A 24122-nucleotide genomic window follows, 5' to 3' on the forward strand; every position below is an offset into this window, starting at 1 on the left:
GAGAATATATTGTCAGATATTTGTGCTGCACAAACACTTCAAGACATGAATCTCTATGTCCCATCCCATGTATATGTCTTATTGCTCTTTGTTGTTGTAGTAGTATTCTTTTTAAATGTACATCAGCTGCACAGCCCCATAGTTCAATTCGGTAATTGAGAAAGGGGTAGAGTTTCCATGTCTTCATAAAGAGGTTACAAAAGTGCTTCAACATGTTGATTAACATAGGTCTGTGAAAGCCATTTTTTGGTTATGAAACTAAATAAGTCATGATTATGTGGCAAACTGAGAGTAAAAATCTGTGAAATTGTTCTCCTATGTCCATATACTGACATTTTATACTGGATAAAATTTATAATATGTCTTCAGCATGCCAAAAATAATTAAGTAGTACTGAAAATTTGTTTTCTTTGTGATCTGAATTGTTGAGAAATGTGAAATATATAACCAAGTCATATGCAGTCAACTGTATAGCCATTTAAATGCGGTGAATTCACAGTTCTCCCTTCCTCATGCACAGACAGTGTGCCATGGTGATGGGGAAAGTGTGCAGCTGGGCTGAGTGCTGTGGCCCTCATGCCAGGGCATGGTTCATGAGCTGGATCCTAGGCCATTTCGGCTGTAGGGGAAAAAAAGTTGTGATTACAATGCACTGTTCTAATTGTATGTCTGATATAATTATGCTTCTGTGAATGCTGACAATTGTTTTTATTTATTCTGGATTTTCTTGTTTTGCAGCTGGATGAAGAATTTTATGAAAGCCTCGATGGAGAAAATATTGCTGATGTTGCAGCACTAAGGGCAGCTGTGCTGAACCAAAGTAATGAAAAAAAATCTGGAAGGAAAAATGTATCAAGTCCAATGCAGACCGATAAAATCAGAGCAGAAAATAACCATCAAAATGGTATTTCTTGTACGGACAGTGTGACTACAACTTGTGCCAAAAGAGCTTCATTGCCTCCCATTAATGATATAAGAGAAAATCATGAGGCAGTTCGATCTGAGTCACCTCCTACACCACCTCCTAGAAATCCAACAATGAAACTCAATGAGGCTGATGCAGTTATGAACAGATTGCATTCTTCATCGAGTTCATTACGGGAAGCATCTCTTCGTCAAAGAAACCACTTTGTTCATTCACCAGAAACAGGCAGTGCAGCCACTTCACACCAATCATCAATGACTTCACTTAACAATCTGAACACAGGATCAACAAGGAATTCATACCTTCACTTTTCACAGAACAACCTTACATTTTCTGACCCAGATCCAGATGCAGAGTATGAAATATTAGATAACAGAGCACGCATCACATCTGATGCAGATGGTATACTTTCTGAAGTCTATGAATCCATTAAAGAACAGGTAAGTAAACAGACAAATGATTTTGTGGTATCTAAACTTACAAGTGTGATGTCATGCCATGCCATGTCACTAAATTCCAAAATTTCTGTTGGTGTAAAGTGAAAAAAATATTGTACAGAATGCCAGTTATTGGTTCCATAACTTGATACACATTTATGTCCAATAGAAAATTCATTGTCTAAGAACAAATTGCCAAGCTTTTGGTTGTTTGAAGCTGGAATAGGCATTTGTTTGTCTTCCAGTGAAGTGAGTATTTTGGGATTTTTTAGCTCCCTCCTTCCTATGTATTATCTGAGAGTTCTAGGAGGCAAATAAGTTCAACCTGCTATTAAATTTTATGTGAATTGGGCTGTTTTATTGACCTTAAGGGATGTATTTTCATTGGTGTTGTGGTTGCGAGCTAACATCCCAAAGATGTTCGGGCCCACAAGCGATTCCTCTTCGTCAAAATGTCTTGGCTCAAACTTGTCTGGGGGTTGAACCGCATGTATTGCATTACACACTCTAGTTAGACACTTGTGACCCTTTGGTTAAATTGTCTGACTGATGCCAAGTTTGCGACACTGTATGAAACATACAATGTTAATATAACATATAACAATAGTAATAATTATCTTGAGAGCTAAATTAATGACCCATAAATGATCTAGGACATACAGTTGCAATTTGGTTATAATAATGTTCATTCTGAAAGCAAACTAATAGTGAAGCGGTCATATTTAGAATTAGTATTGCACTCGAGCGCATGTACATTTGACGCAGTTCGATCATTCACAATCTCATCGTGAATTACAAGTCCAATACTCCACCTCGTTTAACTACGTGAAAAGTTAGAGTTCACACCAGGCATGTGGCTGCTCACTGCTCAGGGACTAAGTCCTGCGACACCACACAACGCAAAATTTTCTAAGTCGTTTTACTTCCTAGCTACCTAAAGATCGACCGTCTGCTTTCGTGTCTCCACCAGCACTGTCCCTCTGCCAGTCCCCAGCAGCGTTTCTGCCATTCTGAACATCCTTGCTCAACTGACTAGTGCAGTTCCCTTTCCTGAAGCCATCCATCTGATTGGCTACAGCTTATTCTACTTTATTTTAACATATTTAAATAAGCAAAACTTGACCACTTTCAAGTTCTAAATAAAGTAACAATACTATCCATTTCATAATAAATGTTAAATTCTTTTACATAAAACCAACACAATTTCCTTCTTAGCTTTGAATGCCATGGCCAGGAGCCTTGCACCAATGTGCTTTGTGATAAATAAATAAAGAACAAAAGTAACTATTATGCAATAAACTTTACAAAAAATATTCTATTACCTAATGATTCAATAAGGTGTCATGCTGTCATTGTTCAGTGTGTTTTGTGTGGAGGAAATGATGATCTGATGCGTAAGTGAAAATACTGATAATTTAAATTTATATATCTTTTAAACAAATAAAGTTACATAGTTGATATTTACAACATTTGTCATTTTAATGGTGCACTTCTATAAGAAATGTTGACTGTTAAGATTGACTGAAGTGTTCAGATTTTAGTATTCAGATCTTTGTTACAAAATTTGTTAATTTCACTTTAACAGCAAATCCTAAACTATTATAGAGATGATCAATATTCAATTTTTAGTGGGATCACTATGAAAATTTATGAAGGATGGTAGATTAAAATTACTGGGGCTTCATTCTCTGAATTCATACAGAAATAAATAGTTTTCATAAGTGTTTCTCTTTATGGCCAATCTTAGGTCTGCCATATTTAACACTGCTGTGTCTCCCTGGCCACAGACGGCTTCTACTGGGTTTCCCTATGACGTAGGTTCTCGCCTGTCTCACTCCCACACTATAGCACTTAGGCCTCCTTCAGCACAACAGACATCTGTGAGTTTCCCCATCTCATGGCGAATCTGCGCTCTTTGTGGCACACGCTCCTGGATGACAGGGTTTGTTTCACAATTCCTGAAGGGTGACCCTTTCGGCCATATACTTAAATGAAAGCAAAATGCTCGTTAACTCACATGGTTCAGTTGTACTCAAATAAGCGCTTTTAGTGACACCAGGTTTCAGAGGGGGAGGGGGTAACACTCTTGTGCTGCATTAACAGTGTTACTATCTGCTTTCATTCTGCATTGTCAACAGGTGCTGTTTGTGCTTATAAAACACCAGCATAATTGTTGCATCTGTTTCAGTTGCTTGCCAGTGTTGCTGTACCATACACAACATTAAACCAGAAGTGCATAGTGTTTTTTCACTTCAGGAGAAATTAGAAGCAATAAAACATGCTGATCATGGTTAGAAGCCGTAGCCATTTGCTGAAAGTGCAGATGAAAGAGAAAAAGCTTTGATAAAAATTGTGTAACATTCCTTGTCTATTCTTGGTGATAAAAAATATGAAGCTGACAGTTATCATGAGAACACATGAAGACATCAACTCCTGGTTTCAACAGCAATTTAGTAGTGATATGTGCATTTTGGGTCCCACTATTATGTCCAAGGCAAATGTGTTCTCTGGAAATTGTGGCAATGAGAAAGAATCATTGGCAAGTGAAATTGGCTTATGTTACAGTCTACACAGTTAGAATTTTTGGACAATTTGTTAGCAGATGATGGTATAAAAGCTTTACTCTCTTGTGAAGAATTTCAAGATTGGGTTGAGAAAGAGAGTTATACATTTGATCAGCTGTATGGTGCTGAAGAAACAGGATTAAATTTTGAGATGATACTCACTAAAACGTTAACAAAAATAAGGGAAGGATAGATCACTATTCACCACATAGAATGGTTACTGAGTCACAGACAGGCACAATGAAAAAGAAGACTAGAAATGTTTTTAGCTTTTTGACAAAGTCCTTTAGAAGTTGAACCCTCACACATTCACACAACAACAACTCACACACACATTCCCACTGTCTGGATGCGAAGGACTTTGTTCAAAAGCTGAAAATATTTCAAGCATTCTTTTTCTTTTTGCCTGTCTGCAACTCAACACCTCATCTACAGTCAGTTCCACAAGAAAGTGTATGCCACAACTTTAAATGTAATGCCTGCAGCGACATCTCTGGTAGTGATCTCAAATATATACTCAATGCCCTTTGGCGCAGTGTATACATGAACAGTGTGAGAGTTGACTGTTTCGTTCAGTCGGTTGCAATTTTAGCTATTTGCACTTATTTACAGCCAATTTAAATGCTGAAAAAATGTGCAATATTTTATCAAAAATGCCTTCTGAGGTCCATCAAGAAGCTGTTTGGTTTGAACAAGGCAAACAGGGTGTTTCAAAAGGATAATGATCCAAAACATCACAGCCAGCCATGTACGGCATGGAAACAAGACAATGGTGTGTCCACGATGGATTGGCCTGCAATGTCTTTGGATGCAAATTGGATTTAATATGTTTGGTTGTATATTAAGATGAAGCTTAAAGGAAAGCCAATATATACTCTGAAGCAGCTGTCACATAAAGTCAGAATGATATGGAAATCATTACTGAGAGAATATGCAGAAAATCTCATGAAAAGCATGCCATAAAGGTGCCAGCTATAATCAATAATGGTGGCGATTGGATTAACTATTAGGTAATTATGCAATTAGTAATAACATGTATTTTTCATGTAAACGTATATTCATAATAGTGTCTTTTATTTCATACAGATAATGGCATACACTTTCTTGTGGAACTGACTGTATGTGGTGAATAACAACTTATCCTTTTCATATTGTTGTTATTCCATCTCGGACTGTAGTAACACGATTCACGTTTCCGTCGCACTTCACCTAGTGTAGACCGGGAACTGTCTGCTAGACTTGCCCAATGTGAACTGCCTGGGCCCGGCCCATGCTGCCGGAGTTGTTGTTGTTGTTGTTATGCCGGCAGAGGTCGCGTCCGAATTCTCGCATGCCCTCTGGTGGACGGGACTCTACTTGCAGCAACTACTGTCCGTGACGCGCCGTGCCAATGTGCGCCTCCCGCGATCTTTCCGGTGGCTACAGCACTCCTCCTCCTTCGGGGGGTGCAGCCACTGTGATCCACTGCATCGGAAGGTGGAGCGTCAGGCCGGAGCGATGACCTCCACACCCATTGGATGGCCGGAGTCGAGGGGATCTGCCAACCCTCGAGCCGGAACCTTCGAATACGGCTGGAAGTGAACCGCACGAAGAGGCCCCTGTCGTCCCACAGCCGGAGCCCGGGACAGAACGGGCGACAAGCTGTCGAACGCTGGATCCTGTTCCACCTTGGGAGGGTCAAGACCCAGTGGCAGGGATGAAGGGGAAGGGACGACCCCAGGTGAACCAGCCTCCTGAGAAACCGGGCCTGCTAGGGGGGCCGGCTCTCGCTGTGGCAACTCGAACGATGGTGATGCTGGTGCTGGAGCTACTGAAGGCTGCCAAGGCTGAGACCCATCACAGTGCGGCAGAGTCACAGCGGGGAGAGGAGGGAACGTCCCCTGTGAAACCAACACAGGTGCCGGCAATGGGGAAGCCAGTGTCCGAGAGGTCAGAGGGTGGGTGCCCGAACGTGGACGTAGCTGATTTTGGTGACGACGTACCACCCGGTCCCCCGCCTGCAAGGTATAGAGCCGGCGGCCATGTCGGCGCAGGACCACCGCCGGTATCCAACGTGGATTGCGACCAAACCCACGGACCCAGACTGACGTACCCAGTGGAAAGCCAGGCACTCCGGTTTGTGAAGACTGGCGAGGACCAGGCCAGAGGAGGTGCAGCAGAGTCCGAGTTTGACGCCCATGGAGGAACTCTGCGGGGCTGCGTTCTCCCATTGGTTCAAATGGTTCAAATGGCTCTGAGCACTATGGGACTCAACTGCTGTGGTCATAAGTCCCCTAGAACTTTGAACTACTTAAACCTAACTAACCTAAGGACAGCACACAACACCCAGCCATCACGAGGCAGAGAAAATCCCTGACCCCGCCAGGAATCGAACCCGGGAACCCGAGCGTGGGAAGCGAGAACGCTACCGCACGACCACGAGATGCGGGTCTCCCATTGGTGTGGTCCGGTATGCCGTCAAGAAAAACGTCAATGCTTCCTCCGCAGGAAATTTGTGCACATACTTTTTCATCTGCGTCTTAAATGTGCGCACCATGCACTCAGCTTCCCCATTCGATTGTGGATGGAAGGGGGGAGAGCAAACGTGCCGAATACCGAAGCGCCTACAAAAATCCTGGAAGGTCTGCGAAATAAACTGCGGTCCATTGTCCGAGACCAGGGTGATTGGCAGACCTTCCACAGAAAAGATTTTTGCTAGAGCCTGTATTGCAACTTCTGAAGTGGTTGAGGAGCAGCGAACCACATATGGGAATCGGGAATAAGCATCAATGACAATGAGCCAAAAGCCATTGAGAAACGGGCCCGCAAAATCGATGTGAACACGTTCCCATGCTTGGGTTGCTGGCGGCCATGAAGAGAACGCTGCCCTGGGAGATGCTTGTTGGCTCGCACACTGGGAACAGGTGGCCACCAAGTGCTCAATTTCTCTGTCAATACCGGGCCAGTACACATGTCTGTGAGCCAAGGTTTTAGTACGGGAAACACCCCAGTGCCCCGCATGTAACAACGTGAGGACCTCCCTTCGTAAACCTGCAGGAACAACCACGCGAGGAGCTGTATCATCGGTAGCCAGAAGGAGAACTCCTTCCAAGACCGAGAGGTGGTCTCGTAGAAGAAAATAATTACGAAGAGGGTCCGAGGTCCGGACCGGAGGGCGGGAAGACCACCCCTGCTGAATGAGGCGAACTACTTGCCGGAAAACCGGGTCAGCCGCCGTTTCCCTGGCGACTCGAGAACTAGTGATCGGGAAGCCATCAACCGCTTGGCAGGACGCGCACGTCCAAATGAAAACACATAATCTCCTCTCGATTGAACGTAGGATCCGGACCCACCGGAAGACGGGAAAGAGCGTCGGCGTTGGCACGCTGGCCTGTAGGGTGAAAATGAATGTCATAATGGTACTTAGAGAGGAACAAGGCCCAGCGCTGTAGTCTGTGGGCTGCCCTATCCGGAATCTGAGAGGCGGGGCCAAATAACGATATTAACGGCTTATGGTCAATGATTAACTGAAACTTCGTGCCGTACAAGAAAGGGTGAAACTTGGTAACAGCGTAAACAATGGCCAAAGCCTCCTTTTCCACCTGGGAGTAATGGGCCTGCGCGGGACTAAGCGTTTTAGACGCAAACACCAGTGGTTGCTCGGAACCATCTGCATTGCGATGGGCCAGGACCGCCCCCACCCCATACTGCGAAGCGTCTGTAGCCAGGAGCAATGGCTTATGGGGATCAAAAGTAGCCAAACAAGGGGCTGACGTGAGGAGGCCCTTCAACGAGGTGAACGCTCGCTCGCATGCAGGCGACCAATTAAAAGGAACACCCGTGTGCAGAAGGCAGTACAGGGGATGGGCTATAGTGGAAGCCCTGGGAATGAACCGGTGGTAATAGGCTATCTTGCCTAAAAAAGCTTGTAACTCTTTCAGCGAAGCGGGCCGAGGAAGGTTGACGATACCTTGGACCAAACTTCCTAGTGGCTGGGTGCCGTGCCGGGATATGGTGTAGCCCACATACTCAATGGACGGTTGGAAGAAGGTTGACTTATGCAGGTTGCAACACAAGCCCACAGACCTGAATTTGAGAAAGAGGGTGCGAAAGTTGTGCAAGTGTTCCTTTGTGCTGCGGCCTGTGACAATTATGTCATCCAGGTAATTAATACAATGAGGGATTGTTGACATGACATGCTCAAGATAACGCTGGAATATCGCCGGGGCACTGGATATTCCAAAGGCCAACCGCTGGTATTGGTAAAGGCCAAACGGAGTGTTGACGACCGCCAGCCGTTTGGAGTCCTCTTCAAGTGGTATCTGATGATAAGCCTCCGACAGATCAGTTTTCGAAAAATTTTGGCCTCCCGCCACAGCGGAGAACAATTCATCAGCACGAGGCAAAGGATAGGTGTCCACCACCAATTGTGAATTAATGGTGGCCTTGAAATCGCCACAAAGATGTAATTTTCCTGAGGGCTTCCTTACAATAACGAGGGGCAAAGCCCACTCACTGGAAGAAATGGGAAGAATGACCCCTAGGGCTGTCAGCCGGTCTAGCTCTTCCTTTACTTGAGGCCGGAGAGCCAAGGGGATCTGCCTCGCGCGTAGAAAACGCGGGCGAGCCGACGCCTTCAACGTTAAGTGAGCTTCAAAATCTGAAACACGCCCCAGGCCCTCCTCAAAAATATCTGGAAAGTCTGAGATCAAAGATTCCAATGATTGATAGGGAACGTCTTCGGAGACCAACTGTATGGTGTCAGCGATAGAAAAACCGAAAGCGTGAAAGGCATCCAGGCCAAAAAGGTTAGCGGAGCTCGCATCACTGACAACAATAAAAGTAATAGGCCGAGTGACTGATTTGTAAGTCACGTCGGTAGTGAATTGACCCAACAGGGGAATGAACTGTTTACCATAACCGCATAGACGCCGGTAAACTGGCGCCAACGGGGGCGATCCAAGGTCGGAATAAGTTTGTGCATTCAACAACGAAACTGCCGCGCCCGTATCTACTTGCAGTTGTAACCGGCGCGACCGAATCGACACCTTGATAAAGAGTTTGCGTGCCGATGCGTCGGGAGCCTGGCCGTATGAAACTTCCTGAATGTCAACGTCCATGTCCGCTGTACCTGCTTCCTTCGATTCTTTTGAGGCTGAGCGGCAAACTTTGCAATGTGACCTTTTTTATTACATTTGCGACAAATGGACCAACGCTGGGGGCACTCTGACCGATCATGATGTATATAGCACAACGCACAGGACGGCAACCGGGGCCGGCGGCCTGGATTTTGTTTACGCGCAGTCCGGCCGCAACGGCCGGACTGTACCGCTCGCACGTCGTCGACCCCGGACACAGTGGACGTGGCCGCACCGCCCTGAACCTCCGCGACATCGTACCACTCTTCCAGCTGTTGACCTGCTGCGTGAGAGACTTCATACGATCGAGCAATGGGAAGGGTCTTCTAACTGCAGGGCCCGTTGCTGGACCTCCCTATCAGGGGCCGAACGAACAATGACGTCGCGTACCATAACGTGGGCATACGACTCTCGCGACTGCTCTGTGACAAAATGACACTTGCGACTAAGACCATGCAGGGTAGCTGCCCACGCCCGGTAAGACTGATGGGGCTGTTTCTTGCATTGATAGAACTCGACCCTAGCCACCACAACATGCGTGCGGTGGCGATAATATGAAGACAGCAAGGAACACAGTGCATCAAAAGACAAGGACGAGGGTTCCTGCAACGGCGCTAGCTGCCGCAAAACGTGATACAGTGAGGGAGATATCCAAGACAAGAAGAGAGCACGACATACCTCCACATCGGCAACATGAAACGCCTGGAAATGCTGCCGAAGGCGATGTTCATATGCGTCCCAATCCTCCGCCGTCTCGTCATACGGGGGAAAGGGAGGAGGGAACTGCGCCGGAGCAGACGGCGTGGAGAGCAACGCCGGAAGCACTTGTTTCATGGTGGCCATGAGCTCCGTCTGCTGTGCAACCAAAACCCGCACCAAATCCTCCATGCCGTGGAGAAGCTGCGAAACCGGAACGACGACGCAACATGCGAAAGAACGACCCTACTCGTCACCAATTGTGTAGTAACACGATTCACGTTTCCGTCGCACTTCACCTAGTGTAGACCGGGAACTGTCTGCTAGACCTGCCCAATGTGAACTGCCTGGGCCCGGCCCGTGCTGCTGGAGTTGTTGTTGTTGTTATGCCGGCAGAGGTCGCGTCCGAATTCTCGCGTGCCCTCTGGTGGACGGGACTCTACTTGCAGCAACTACCGTCCGTTACGCGCCGTGCCAATGTGCGCCTCCCGCGATCTTTCTGGTGGCTACAGCACGGACTTTCCACTAAAACACACAATGAAAATATGTGAGTGGAAAAAGTTGCTGAAAATAATAAAGAGTGAGTGCTGGTGCAAAAACAAAAAGAATCATAGAAGGGTGACTGCAGGCCTCTTTTTATGGTTAGATTCATGATGAATTTGTCCTGAAAGTTGAACATTACCCAATGTCTAAGGAATTGCCAAAGAAATTTCCTCTTTACTTGGGTCACATTATATTTCATCCAGTGCAAATGCTGCTGAAACATAGGGAAATAACTGTGAAGTTTTTCCATACAATGTTAGAAGATAATTCCAGTTCATGGAAAAAGGTGTGATTGAAACCTTCAAATGATGTTATTGGAAACTGCTGCTTCAAAAGCTGTTCATAAACTATAGTGATAATCCACCTTTACAGAAACAGATGTGGACCAGCATACCTCAAGCATGCTATATAGTAGGCAGCTGAAGCTTGAGATACATTTCAAGAAGATACCCAAAAATCACTGTGGAATAACCTACTGAATTATAAGGAGAGGATCTGGCATTAACAGACTTATTTCTTTAAGGTAAAGCAAACAATATTACCAAACTTGAAGATATTATTGAGAAAAACATCAACACTTTGGGAACAGGCAGACAATGTAAAAGAAATGACTAACAAAGTTCTTATCAGTAAACCAAGAACATAGAGATGACAAAAGTACTGCAGAGGATTTAGTTTTGAAGAGCTTGGAACAGCCTTGAAATCTGTGGAGGAGCAGCTCTGTCCCAATCCACAATAATTTTGTTTTTTTATCCTACCAAATTTTCAAGTCTTGTGTTTATAATGCTGTATGAATTTATGTTTGAATGTATTGTTGACTTCATAATTTAACAGTTGGACATTGCATACATACACATCAATTCTTTCACACAATTAAGTGTTTTGAGTTTCAAAAATATATTTACAGTGAAACAATGGAAACTCCAGGTAGGAGTATCAACAACATAGGAAAAGATAGATTGCTACTTACTGTGAAGAAGACATGTCAAGTCAGGCAGGCATGATTAAAAGACACGTACATATAGCTTTTGGCCACAGCCTCCATCAATAAAGAGACACATACACACACATGCACACATGCATGCATGTGCGTGCACACACACAAAAAAAAAAAAAACACACACACACACACACAAAAAAGCAAGCACACCTCATGCACACACGACTGCCAACTCTGGCATCTCAGGCTGCATTCTGGCCCGTGATGCTGGAGCTGGTGGTTTTGTGTGTGTGAGGTGTGCTTGCTTTTTTTTTGTGTGTGTGTGTGTGTGTGTGTGTGTGTGTGTGAATGTTGTAGTTCAAAAAATGGCTCTGAGCACTATGGGACTTAACATCTGTGGTCATCAGTCCCCTAGAACTTAGAACTACTTAAACCTAACTAACGTAAGGACATCACACACGTCCATGCCTGAGGCAGGATTTGAACCTGCGACCGTAGTAGTCGCGCGGTTCCGGACTGAGCGCCTGAACCACTAGACCACCGTGGCCGGCAATGTTGTAGTTGTGTCTCTCTTTACTGATGAAGGCTGTGACTGAAAGTTATGTGTGAGTGTCTTTTAATTGTGCCTGTCTGCAACTGACGTGTCTTCTTTACAGTCAGTAGCAATCTGTCTTTTACTACATTGTTACAAGTGTATTTACAGAATATTGTCCTCTTGTTTATTGTTACCTTCCAGTTATTAAATTTTAGAGTTTTCTGAAGCTGTTCATTCCCCAACAACAGTGGATAATGGGGTTTATAATGTAATGAACCAAAGCGTAAATAAGAGCACAACTTCTGTTTCAACATTCATAGACCCATTTCCTGGGCATAATCACTATTTGGTGTTGAAGAATGAAGGTACCACATTATGACCGATGTCACATAATTTGATAAGATCTGTGTTGGTTAAATGGGGAGTTATTGTAGCTATAAGAAAATAAACTATTTTGTGGCATGCACAGTGTGATTAAAGTTCCAGCTGTAAAATGTTGCAAAAAAGGAACTGCTGCTCAGAAGACATCAAATTTGAATGGAATGTTACTGAAGAATGGGAAGAAGAAGAAGTAAAAATGATTTTGGCTACATATGACAGACAAATTGCAATACAATGGCTACTGTTTGAGTTTCACATTAAACCAGCTCTACTGTCCAATGCACAAGTTTGGCATTCAGCAGTTATAACACTGTTAGTTAGGTAAGCCCATCCACCATGATAAGGTTACACATCAGATGGGAAAAATCAGTTTATAATTGTCCTGAGGCCAAAAACCATATAAAAAGCAACAATGAAATTGGTTTTTAATTGTCCTGAGGCAACCATATAAAAAGCAATAATGAAATTGGTTATTAATTATCATGAGACTGGTGCAAGATATGTTCGTTGTGCTATTCACTGTTTTCTGTCTCAAAGTGAAATGAAGAAACAGCATGTGTGAATGTTGTGTGCCATGGGTCACATTCAGAATGTGTTACACAATGCATGCCTTCACTTCAGCTACATTTGCAATCTTTTATATAGCACCACAACCAGAAGTCGCATGGATTAAGATCAGGTGAACTGCATGGCCAGACTGTAGGGAAGTGATGGCCGATAATTCTAGCATTTCCAAAATGCCTCTGTAGCAGCTGCTTCACTGGATGGCAATGTGTGGAGCAGTGCAAACTTGCATAAAAATGCCCTACCAACATGTCTACACTGTTGAAGGATTGGAATGACATTGGTGCACAAAACACTCCCGTAGCATTTATCAGTGGTGATACATGTAACAGGACCTGCAGGATCCATCTCCTTGAAAAAAAAAATGGCCCTATGGTAAGCGATACCATCAATTTGCAGCACACAGTTGCCTTAGCAGAATGAAATTGTAGCAGTTGACACACGAGCTGATTTTCCATTGCCCATATTCTGCAACTCTCTGTACTGTCATATCCTTGGAGATGGAAAAGGACTTTGTCCATCCAGAGAAAGTTCCACAGCCATTCATTGTCCACTTCCATGTCAGCAAGAAATTCTAGAACATATGTTTGTCTTACTAACAGGTAAGCATGAAGCAACTCCTGAACGTGGGTAATTTTATGAAGATGGCATCTGTTCTTTCAGATGCCATTGGTGACTGTGCAGCTCTCTAGAATGAAATTACAATTAAATCAATACAATTAGCTGCTGATAGGCATTGATATACATCAACGGGGACAGTTTATAATGTGTGCCCCAACTGAGACTCGAACCTGGGATCTACTGCCTACATAGCAGATGCTCTATGCATCTGAGCCACTGAGGGCACAGACGATAGTGCGACTGTAGTGACTTACCACCGGCACACTCCCCATGAGACCCACATTCGTACCTTATAGTCCACACACTACATTTGTAGTGGTCCTGCCATTATGCTCATCACTCACGACAGACAATCCACCGAGTCCCGTAAGAGTTCAGGCAATTAATGTGCATTTGCACTGAAGAAGGTCATCAGTCGGTTACCCTTAACAGTATGAAGATGGCATCTGTTCTTTCGGACTTGCCCGAAAGAACAGATGCCATTGGTGACCATGCAGCTCTCTAGAATGAAATTACAGTTAAATCAATACCATTAGCTGCTGGCAGGTGTTGATATAGATCAATGGGGACAGTTGAAAATGTGTGCCCCAACTGGGACTCGAACTTGGGCTTTCCTGGTTGCATGGCAGACGCTCTTCCATCTGAGCCACCAAGGGCACAGAGGATACTGCGACTGCAGGAACTTATTGCCGGCATGCTCCCCATGAGCAGTGCCAAATAGTGGTAGAATTTTCACTAAACATTTTTGTTTTTGCAATGTTTCCCCCTTCTTCAATAATATTACATTCAAGTTTGATGTCATTCTGTCTAGTGGTTCTTTTTTTACAGCATTTTGAAACTGGAGCTTTAATGATACTCAGCCCGTATTTCAAATTTTGATATCATGCTGTTACCTGCAAGATATAATGTAGTTTTTTCCAGATAAGAAGCTAAGGCATTAAACTGTGCAAAACAGGATTAATTTATTACCTTTTGCAGTATAAATTATTAATGTCATGATTTCTATATGATTGACTTGAAATGTATTCATGATGGTAAACGACGCATTTTACACTATTTACTGGCAGTTTAGCTTACTATTCAATTCATGACGAGTGCTTGCTCTCTTGCAATATGCCTCTTTTCTTTAACTATACCAATCTTTATTATTTTCCCACTAGGCTTTTCAAAACATCTCAACTATAGAAACTGAAATGAATCAGAAACTGTAGTCTAAGTCCAAAGCAGACATTCACAATGGTTAATCATGGAAAAATTTCTTTTTGATGTTGCTTTCTTAATATTATTATTTATGAACACCTTTTGGTTGTTATAAATGCATAGATTACTGTAGCTGATTATGAGATAGAAAGCATTTTTTGAAGGGTCTGAGGCTATGGCTGTATGGTTGCAGGAATAGTTGGTTTAGTGTCAGATTAGCACTGTGGCAAAGATAAATTGTTCCCAAAATGCGAAAGTATGAAGCCTTAGCTCACCATCTCCATTGGACCACACCTAGTTAAGCACAATATGGTTCATAAAAATTTTTAGACTGAGATTCTTACAACTTTAATTTATATTCTAAGGGACCTAGAAATGGAGAGGATGAAGATGGATACTATCTCCAACCAGATCCCAGACTACCATCAAAGAATGATGAAAGTTCATCAGATGATTCTCGACATTTGCCTCTGCCACCCAAATCCAAAGCAACGTTGCCGGATGTTGTGCTTCCATCGGCACCGCCACCTTCACCACCAAGGAAAAAATCAGTGAGTTTCATATGAACATTACCATTTACTGAATATGATAATGAAAAATCCTGTTTGGAAAGCAAACAATGGAATTAGTAAAGACAGCTACCTATTAAACAATGGAATGGTGAGTATTAGTTAGTCATATGGCCAAGAATTGAACACTGTACCTTAGTTTTTGAACTTCAGAGTGCTGAAGAAAAATTCAAAGTCAGAAAGTGACTGTTGTTAAGCTTCTCCTCTGCCTATCCACTATTCAATGCACCCACTACATGATGAGTAGTTACAATAGGCCTCAGCTTTTGCATTTATTATGTAGTTAGTTGTCTGCTGTTTCATTCTCTGAGTACACAATGTCTCATTTTGATAGAAGTTGTCTACAAACACACATACACACACACACACACACACACACACACACACACACACACACACACACACACATGTTCACATACACATACACATACACATACACACACATCCCCACATTCAACCACACAGACACCCAAACACAACACAAATGCCTGTATTAGTGATGAGACTATAATCAGAATTAGACAGGGGTTGAAAGACCTAGGTCGAAACAAAGTCCCTAGAGTAGACAACATTCCCTCAGAATTACTGAGATCTTTGGCAGACCCATGACAATGCTACTTCAGCTGATACACAAGATATATGAACAGGTGAAATACTCTCAGACTTCAAGAAGAATGTAATAATTCCAATTTCAAAAAAGGTAGGTGCTGATAGATGTGAATATTAGTGAACTATTGGTTTATGAAGCTATGGTTGCAAAATACTGATATGAATTTTTTACTGAAGAATGAAAAAACTTGTAGAAGCCAACCTTGTAGAAGATCATTATCATTTCTGGAGAGGTATAGAAATATGTGAGACAATACTGATGTTACAGCTTTCAGAGAGACTGAGAAAACACAAAGCTACATTTATAGTGCTTGCAGATTTAGAGACAGCTTTTGACAATGTTAACTCAAAAACACTTCTTAAAATTCTTAAGGTTTTTGGGTGAAATACGGGGAGCAAAATATTACTTACAATTTGTACAGCAACCAGGTTATAGATCATGAGCTGAAGGGCATGAAAGAGAAGGAGCAGTAGAAACAAGACTGGACAGGGTTGTAACTTTTCCCCAATGTTATTCAGTCCATATAGTGATGAAACAGTGAAGGAAATGAATGAGGAATTTGAAAAATTTGTTAAAGTTTATGGACAAAAAATGAAAAATTTGAAGTTTGGCTATGATGTTGCAGTTTTCTCACAGACAGCAAAGGATTTGGAAGAGCAGTTGAACAGAATGGACAGTACCACAAAAAAGTGTATAAGATGAATATTAACACAGTTAAAACAGGGGTAATGTAATAGGCTCTGCTGAGAGAATCTTAAGACCTAAGCACGGCCACTGCTGTTACCAGTTTCTTCCATGAAGTATATAGCAATATAGAATGGGGTATGCACACAGCTGGAGTATTCCTTGACCTGAGCAAAGCCTATGACTCAGTAAACCATGAGCATCTCTTAAAAAAATTGTAGGCATACAGTATTAGTGATTCATCAACGAAACTTCTATCCACCTATCTGGTGAATCGGTAACAGTGTACCAAATTTACACATAAAATTGACAATAAAATCTTAACTTTTAAATCCACAAGTGAAACAGTGACACAGGGAGTCCCTCAAGGCTCAATTCTTGGATGTTTCATCTTTTTAGCATATATTGATGACATTGTACAGCCCATTAACTCACACATTGTAAGTTATGCTGATGACAGCTCAGTTTTATTTCATGGTAAAGATTGTGAGGAACTGAAATTTTCAGCAAGTAATGGGATACTAGAATTAAGTTCATATTTTCATGCACAAGGATTAAAGATCAATGTAAATAAATCCCAGATGCTAATATTTACAACTGGCAGCTCACACCACTCATGCATGAATGAGGTACGCGGCGTAGTGGCAGAGGAAGCAAACGAGTGTAAATTTGTAGGGGTCCATCTGGACTCAAACCTCCGGTGTATTAGCCACATTAACACTGTATATAAAAAAGTCTGCAATGGGCTGTATCTTCTTAGCCAACTGTCCAAAATGGTGCCCACTCATATGCTTAAAACTGTGTATTATGGGACAATCTAACCCCATCGTAGCTACTGTATAGAAATACGGGGTTGTGCTGCAGACATTCATCTTAACAGAGTACTATTGCTACAAAAAAGAGGGTTAGGGATTATACATGGTTTGGGCTATAAAGACTCTTGCTGTGATGTTTTCAGACAACACAAGTACTTCACCATATACTCTTTGTATCTTTACAAATTAATTACTTTTTTTGTCTCACAGAAAACTGAAGTAACTAAATGTAGTGATACACATGACCACAACAAGTAGAGAGGATATAAAATACAGACTAGCAATAGGAAGAAAAGATTTTGTGAAAAACAGAAACTTTTTTTACATCAAATATAAATTTGAGTGTTAGGGAATCTTTTCATAAAGTAATAGTCAGGAGTGCAGCCTTTATTTGGAGGTGGAACATGCATGATAAACAGTTTAGACAAGAAGCAAATAGTAGCTTATGAAATGTGGTGCTACACAAGAATGCTGAAAATTAGGAGGGTAGATGAAATATGTAATGAGGAAGTACCGAATAGAATTGGAGGAAAAAGAAATTTGCAGTACAATTTGACTAAAAAAAGGGATTGGTCAATTGGACACATCCTGAGGCACCAAGGAATTGTTAGTGTGATAGTGAAAGGAAGTGTGCGTAAAGAGGCAGAGGGAGAGTAAAAATTGTAGAGGGAGATCAAAACTTGAGTACAATAAGCTCATTTTAATTGATATAGGTTGCAGTAGTTATGCAGAAATGAAGAGCCTTGCACAGGGTAGACTAGTGTGAAGAGTTTCATCAGACCAGACCTCGCAATGAAGACAACAACAAAAAATTTAAAAACTGATTTTTTATTAACCCACCTTCTTGTTGCTTTTTTATCTTGCTTAATTCTGGTCACAGTATGTAGTTGTCCTTCGTACTTGTTACATCTGTGCATGTTTATTTAAGGCTAAATATTTCTTATGCAGTAAAATTTCACAAAGTGGACTATCTGAAGTTCTTTAATGAACTGTCATATTCTGAACTGAAAACACCTTTAAATGTTCTCATTGTGTCAGTTAACAGTGCATTTTACAGTAAGAGAAATTTCTTTGATACATGTAATTCTGAAACTGGTATTTAACATTCTGATTTAAAAGCTGCATAATATGGTTAATATAAGATATTTAATTAGTACATGTAATGTTATAACTAATTTCATTGTTTTGATTGTAAGTGAAACATGCTGTCACCGAGAAAGCCTATTCTTTGGCATGTGCCTAGTGGAAAATACAGACTCTGAACCTGAATACTTAAGTTTTTAAAACCCCAGAATATAAAGATATTACTTATGTTCTCCATTTGTTTAAGTTTGAACATTTTTGTGATTGGCCTTAGTCAAAACCTGTTGTATAATGAATTTTGTTTCATAAAACTTCATCTTGAAAGGTTTGATCCAAAAGTATATAGGTTTAAAGATGTGTTTCATATTCTGAATGTTTGCTAGTATATTAACTATTAAGTAACCTCCTTTAGAATGCAAAGTGGTGTAAAACAGGTACTATTTCAGTTGCATATCCATTTGCTTTATTATTTGCTAGAACAGACATTTTGTTTTGGACCAATTTTTTTGCTGTTGCCTTCCTAATTTTCTTCTATATCAGAATGAGATTGATTATTGGATGTTAATATTTTTTTGTGATTGGTTTAATAATCCCCTGTCTGTGATTGATAGTTAGTTGTATGTAATTTGAGGATGTTGCCTATGTACTTATTTCTAGTCGTGCTCACAGACAAACACACACAATCCTGTTTTTTTTTTTTTTTTTTTTTTCCATAGGATAAAAAACTAAATATAGTAAATGTAGGTGTTCTTTGTGCATGTGGGGGGGGGGGGGGAGGGGAGGGAGGGACTGGGTGGTTCTCGCAGGCCATTAAGAACCCATGCCTGAAGAAGATAATACGCGATCAGATATAGATTTGTAAAGATGCTGACATTACCTTTAGTATTGCCAGAAAATATACCTTTCATACTCATATTACACATTTGGAAATTAATTTTCTCATATTAATTTTTCTTCCATATTCATCATAAAATGTGGTATTGACAGGCTTGCCAGTTAGATATTGCCATCAAATGGGAAATATTACGTTATATCCTGTGTGTGCACATACATGTGAAATTCTCTGAAACATAGCTAAACTTTCATTTTTAGGAGGACAGTTCCAGTTCAACTACAAGTGGTTCTGGGGATAGCATGAGTGGTCGTCTGGGAGGCCTCTTCAGGAAGGTCATTTCTCGGCCACAACCGTTATTGCCAGATCACTCAGGTAAGAACTATATCTATAGACTATAGACTTTGTGATGTATAAATTACAAGTCTACCATAGTTGAAACTATCACTATTATTTTGTTGATGGTGCTGGCACTGTTACTGTAATAAGTGGAAGCCTGTTTGGCTCTTAGATATTTCTTGTGCTATTTTGTAATATTGCACTGCATTCTGCTTTTGAATTATCCATCACAACTTGGTGCTTTAACCATAACTTTGTGTTTGTGCCTTTTGTTTTACATAGAAACATCCTTGCACTTAGTGATATGTCAGAAATAATGTAATTTGTTGTTTATTTGTTTGTTGATTATGACTGTCAAAATTCTCTTCCATTGGAGCAAAAGTTATCATATCATAGCTTAACGTACTTTTCCAACTTTTAATTTTTGATAAATGCCCTTAATGTCTGCAAGCATCATGGCAACAGTGCAGGCAATAGCTATTATAATCTGTATAACAGTAGCAATAATAATATCAAGAGCAGGTCAAAAGGTGTTATTAAGAGTAACCGGAGCATTGCCAATAATGTCACCACCACCACCACCACCACCAACAACAACAACAACAACAACAACTTCAACAATAATAGCTGTAGCAATAACAAAAATCTCAATAACCTCAATAATTTTAGCATGTGGATTCCAATGCGAACAATGATAGAATTTCCTCCAGACACCATGTTAGATGGTCCATACAATTTTATTAGTTGTGTTGTCCAGTTATATCACTGAATGTATTTATTTATTTTTAGGAGACTGTATGAATAACTGGTTATATCATGGTGTACGTAGTAGTTATATGTCTGTCCACAGAATTTGTATTTTACAGAATGTGTTACAGCATCAATATGTGTGTTGAATCTGGAATTATAATTATTCAGTCTCATTATATTCATCTATTAATTTTTGTTTTGTTGTTGCTGTTAATTTTAGGAAGTTGAGTGATGTAGCACAGAGATTCAATGACAACAAAATGTAGTGCATTAGACCTGTATCATCCCAGTCATATTTACATTTTTACTGTGAGCAGAATGCAGTCTCTTTATGAAGTTTGCAACATAATTCCACAAAGATACCATTTGTACTTGTTTTACTGCCAGCATGAAGGACATACTTAGGATGTGAGCTACGGGAGCAGGGAGGGTAGGGTAACTCATATTAATTTTGTAGAAATGGAATGAATGAAGGAAACAATGCGAAGTGCCTTTTTTTATTTTTATTTTTTTTTTAAAAAAAAGAAAATGAAAACTACTACTGAACAATTAGGTACCTATTAGCAGTTATGTACATAACTGAGAGAGAGTACAGTTTGTATAAATTCTTACCCAATTTTTATGCTGTTGTGGTATATATAAATAGTTTCTGCATTCACATTTTTTGTAGTTTTTGATTTTGGCTGGTAAAATGAGGAAAAATACCATAAATTGAAGGTGCAATGCTATTGGAAGCTTCTAGAATCTAAAGCCATTTTTCATTTTCAGTTGCAAGGAGAATAACAGTGCACAGCAAAATAGTTTTGAAATTTCATAAAAAATGCCTCTGGTTCACTTGCCACTTGGCAGCATCCCTTACCTGATACTGAATTAAAACAGCTGTCTATGTGGTGAGGGAGGATGTAAGTTTACTTTGCAAAGAGCACTTTTACCACTGGACAGGGTAAGGGGTGGGGGTTGGGTGGGAGAGGGGCACCTGTCTGCCCCTTGTTGGATACACTTCTTGACAGCATGAAGTAGGGCACACTGAAACTGCAGCAGTGAATGTGTCGCAGACTGTTATCTTGAGGCTTTGCAAATAGTTCACAGGAACTGCTTATTATAGGCCAATATAAATTTGAGTGTAACCACTTTACATCAGGACCAATAGCTTGCCTTAACTGCAAGACATCTTTAAAACAATTGTCTGCACAATTTATAGCTGCCTCAGGTCTTAAAGTTTTCCCACAGTCTGTGTATCAGAGGCAGGGGAGTATGCCACACTCACTACAAAATCTGCCCATTTGTGGTCATGTAGAGATAAATGCATTTATTGCAGAATCAGCAACAAGACATCTGAACTTAAAACTGTGTTCTTGATAGATAAGTGTGGTGTCACCGCCAGACACCACACTTGCTAGGTGGTAGCCTTTAAATCGGCCGCGGTCCGGTAGTATACGTCGGACCCGCGTGTCGCCACTATCAGTGATTGCAGACCGAGCGCTGCCACACGGCAGGTCTAGAGAGACTTCCTAGCACTCGCCCCAGTTGTACAGCTGACTTTGCTAGTGATGGTTCACTGACAAATTACGCTCTCATTTGCCGAGACGATAGTTAGCATAGCCTTCAGCTACGTCATTTGCTACGACCTAGCAAGGCGCCATTATCAATTACTATTTATCTTGTGATGCATGTACCGTCAGACCGATGTTCACCAATTATGGATTAAAGTTAAGTATTCCAGAAGCTACGTACTATTTTTGCTACTATAAAGACCTTGTCCTGTTCCTGACCTCACGCCATCCTGCGTGAGCTTAAACGCGTGCCCTTCGGCCTCCCGTCCTAGTGGATTGGCTGTCTTGCCAGTCCACAACAATAAGTTCCATTTATTGATGATTCTCCTCACACATTTGTCTGGAGGGAATATGCTAGTTGGTACAATGATGATGGGAACTTAGTGTCAAGAGGCATCATACTGGTGTCTGGAAGAATGCTATCATGTCCTAAAGGTTTTAAAGTTCGGGAAACACTTGGAACTTTTCAGAGATACTGTTGGTTCAGACTTTCTTCAGTGACAACAATGCCAATATAAAACTTCCTTGTAGATTAAAGCTGTGTTATGGACCAAGAATCAAGGTCTCAAGTTCGAGTCTCAGTCCAGAACACAGTTTTAATCTTCCAGGAAGTTTCACATCAGTGCATCTCTGCTGCAGAGTGAAAATTTCATTCTCAAAACAACACCCAGGCTGTGGTTAAGCCATGTCTCTGCAGTATCCTTTCTTGCAGGTGTGCTAGTTCTGCAAGTTTCACAGGAAAGCTTCTGCGAAGTTTGGAAGGTATGAGATGAAGTACTGGCAGAAGTGAAGCTGTGAGGATGGGTCATGAGGTATGCCTGGGTAGCTCAATTGGTAGAGCACTTGCCCGTGAAAGACAAATGTCCCGGGTTTGAGTCTCAGTCTGATACACAGTTTTAATCTGCCAAGAAGTTTCATACCAGCATACTCTGTTGCGGAGTGCAAATTTCATTCTAATGCCAATATACATCTCACTGCTCTGTGGGATTAATTTATCATAGATGAAGACATACACCAAATGAATTGATCAGCATGATCTCCAGATCTGATTCGTATCAAGCATCTCTAGAGTTTAGACTGTAAGGTATCACCAAGGAATCTTCCGGACCTTCAAACAGCAGTGTCTTAGGAATACATTGCCTGTCAATAAGAGTTGTTTAGCTGTCTCATAAAGTGTATTACATGCCACTACTAAACATGTATGGCAGTGTTTTTGTAGAAACATTTGTACTGTTTTGGCATTTTTTAAAAATATGTGCCATCAGTCTTAGATTTATTAAAATTACAACTCATCTTAGAGTGGACTGTAAACCTAATATCCTGTTCAATATATGTGCTCTTATTTCTTCATTGTGCTCAAGTTTTGGACAGTAGTGTATACACTTACTAGGAAACAGAAAAATGAGGCAGAAAATGTCACACAAGCTCTGTAGATAAAATGAAAATGTGTCTGGGACTTTTGCTGCAGATTAACACTTGTTTTGTTTCATCATTAGAAATTCCTGCATTGCCAAATCTTGCCAGTCAGTTATAAATGCCCTTTGCTGAGGTATTTTCATTTTTCAGGTAATTCCATAGAGATCAGTAACAGATTCCAGAAAATTAGACAACTTTCAGACCATTTCTGTAGCATAATGGGTAATTATTAGATTCCAGACAATCCACGTTACATTGTTGAGTCAGTATTTTTGAGGCATAGTCGTCAATTTTTCAGGCACTTTCTCAAAAATGTAAATAGAAAGGATAATTCAGTTATTAGTTTCTGTGACACAAAAGGAGGTAAAATGGAAAAAAAAACTAAAGAGATATCCTCAGCATTTGTAATGTCCATTATACTGAAAGATGCAAACCTTGTAACTGAAATATCCTGGAACCATAATGCAGTCAGATACTAAAAGAAAGGCATTTCTGTTCTTGATCAATCTGATAAAATGCTTTCATATGAATTATTTCTGCAAGAAACTAGATTGTTGTACATGTTAAGGAAACACATCTACATAATACAAACTCCTTATATCTCTAAAAAAGTGTAATTAGGTTGTCTTGTATGATGTAATTTATCCTTGGTAACCAACAAGTTAAAGCAGTGCTATCAGGTCATGATCAAGAGGAAATGCAACTTATGAATTAATATTGTATCACGAACAATAGTGAATGTCAATAAGGTAAGAAAAATGGTTTCAGTGGAGGGTTCTATGAACTGAAAGGGTGGTCAAAGTGGAGTTAGTTATGTATTGCTTTGTTGCTGTTGTTGTGATCTTCATTCTGAAGACTGGTTTGATACAGCTCTCCATGCTGCTTTACCCTGTGTGAGCCACTTCATCTCTGAATTACTATTGCAGCCTACATCCTTCTGAATCTGCT

At 41.1% G+C, this 24122-nt stretch overlaps 1 protein-coding gene across 1 annotated transcript in view; it reads left to right on the forward strand.

Annotated features, from left to right (window-relative positions):
• The window catches only part of LOC124789733, a 451761-nt gene that overhangs the window by 370027 nt on the left and 57612 nt on the right, over nt 1-24122 (forward strand). Inside the window, exons 14-16 of the mRNA XM_047257185.1 lie at nt 739-1365; nt 14889-15074; nt 19377-19491. Of these exons, the coding sequence (XP_047113141.1) occupies nt 739-1365; nt 14889-15074; nt 19377-19491 (928 nt within the window). The remainder of the gene's footprint in view (nt 1-738; nt 1366-14888; nt 15075-19376; nt 19492-24122) is intronic.

The sequence above is a fragment of the Schistocerca piceifrons genome, chromosome 3 (genome assembly GCF_021461385.2).
Source record: "Schistocerca piceifrons isolate TAMUIC-IGC-003096 chromosome 3, iqSchPice1.1, whole genome shotgun sequence".
NCBI lineage: Eukaryota > Metazoa > Arthropoda > Insecta > Orthoptera > Acrididae > Schistocerca > Schistocerca piceifrons.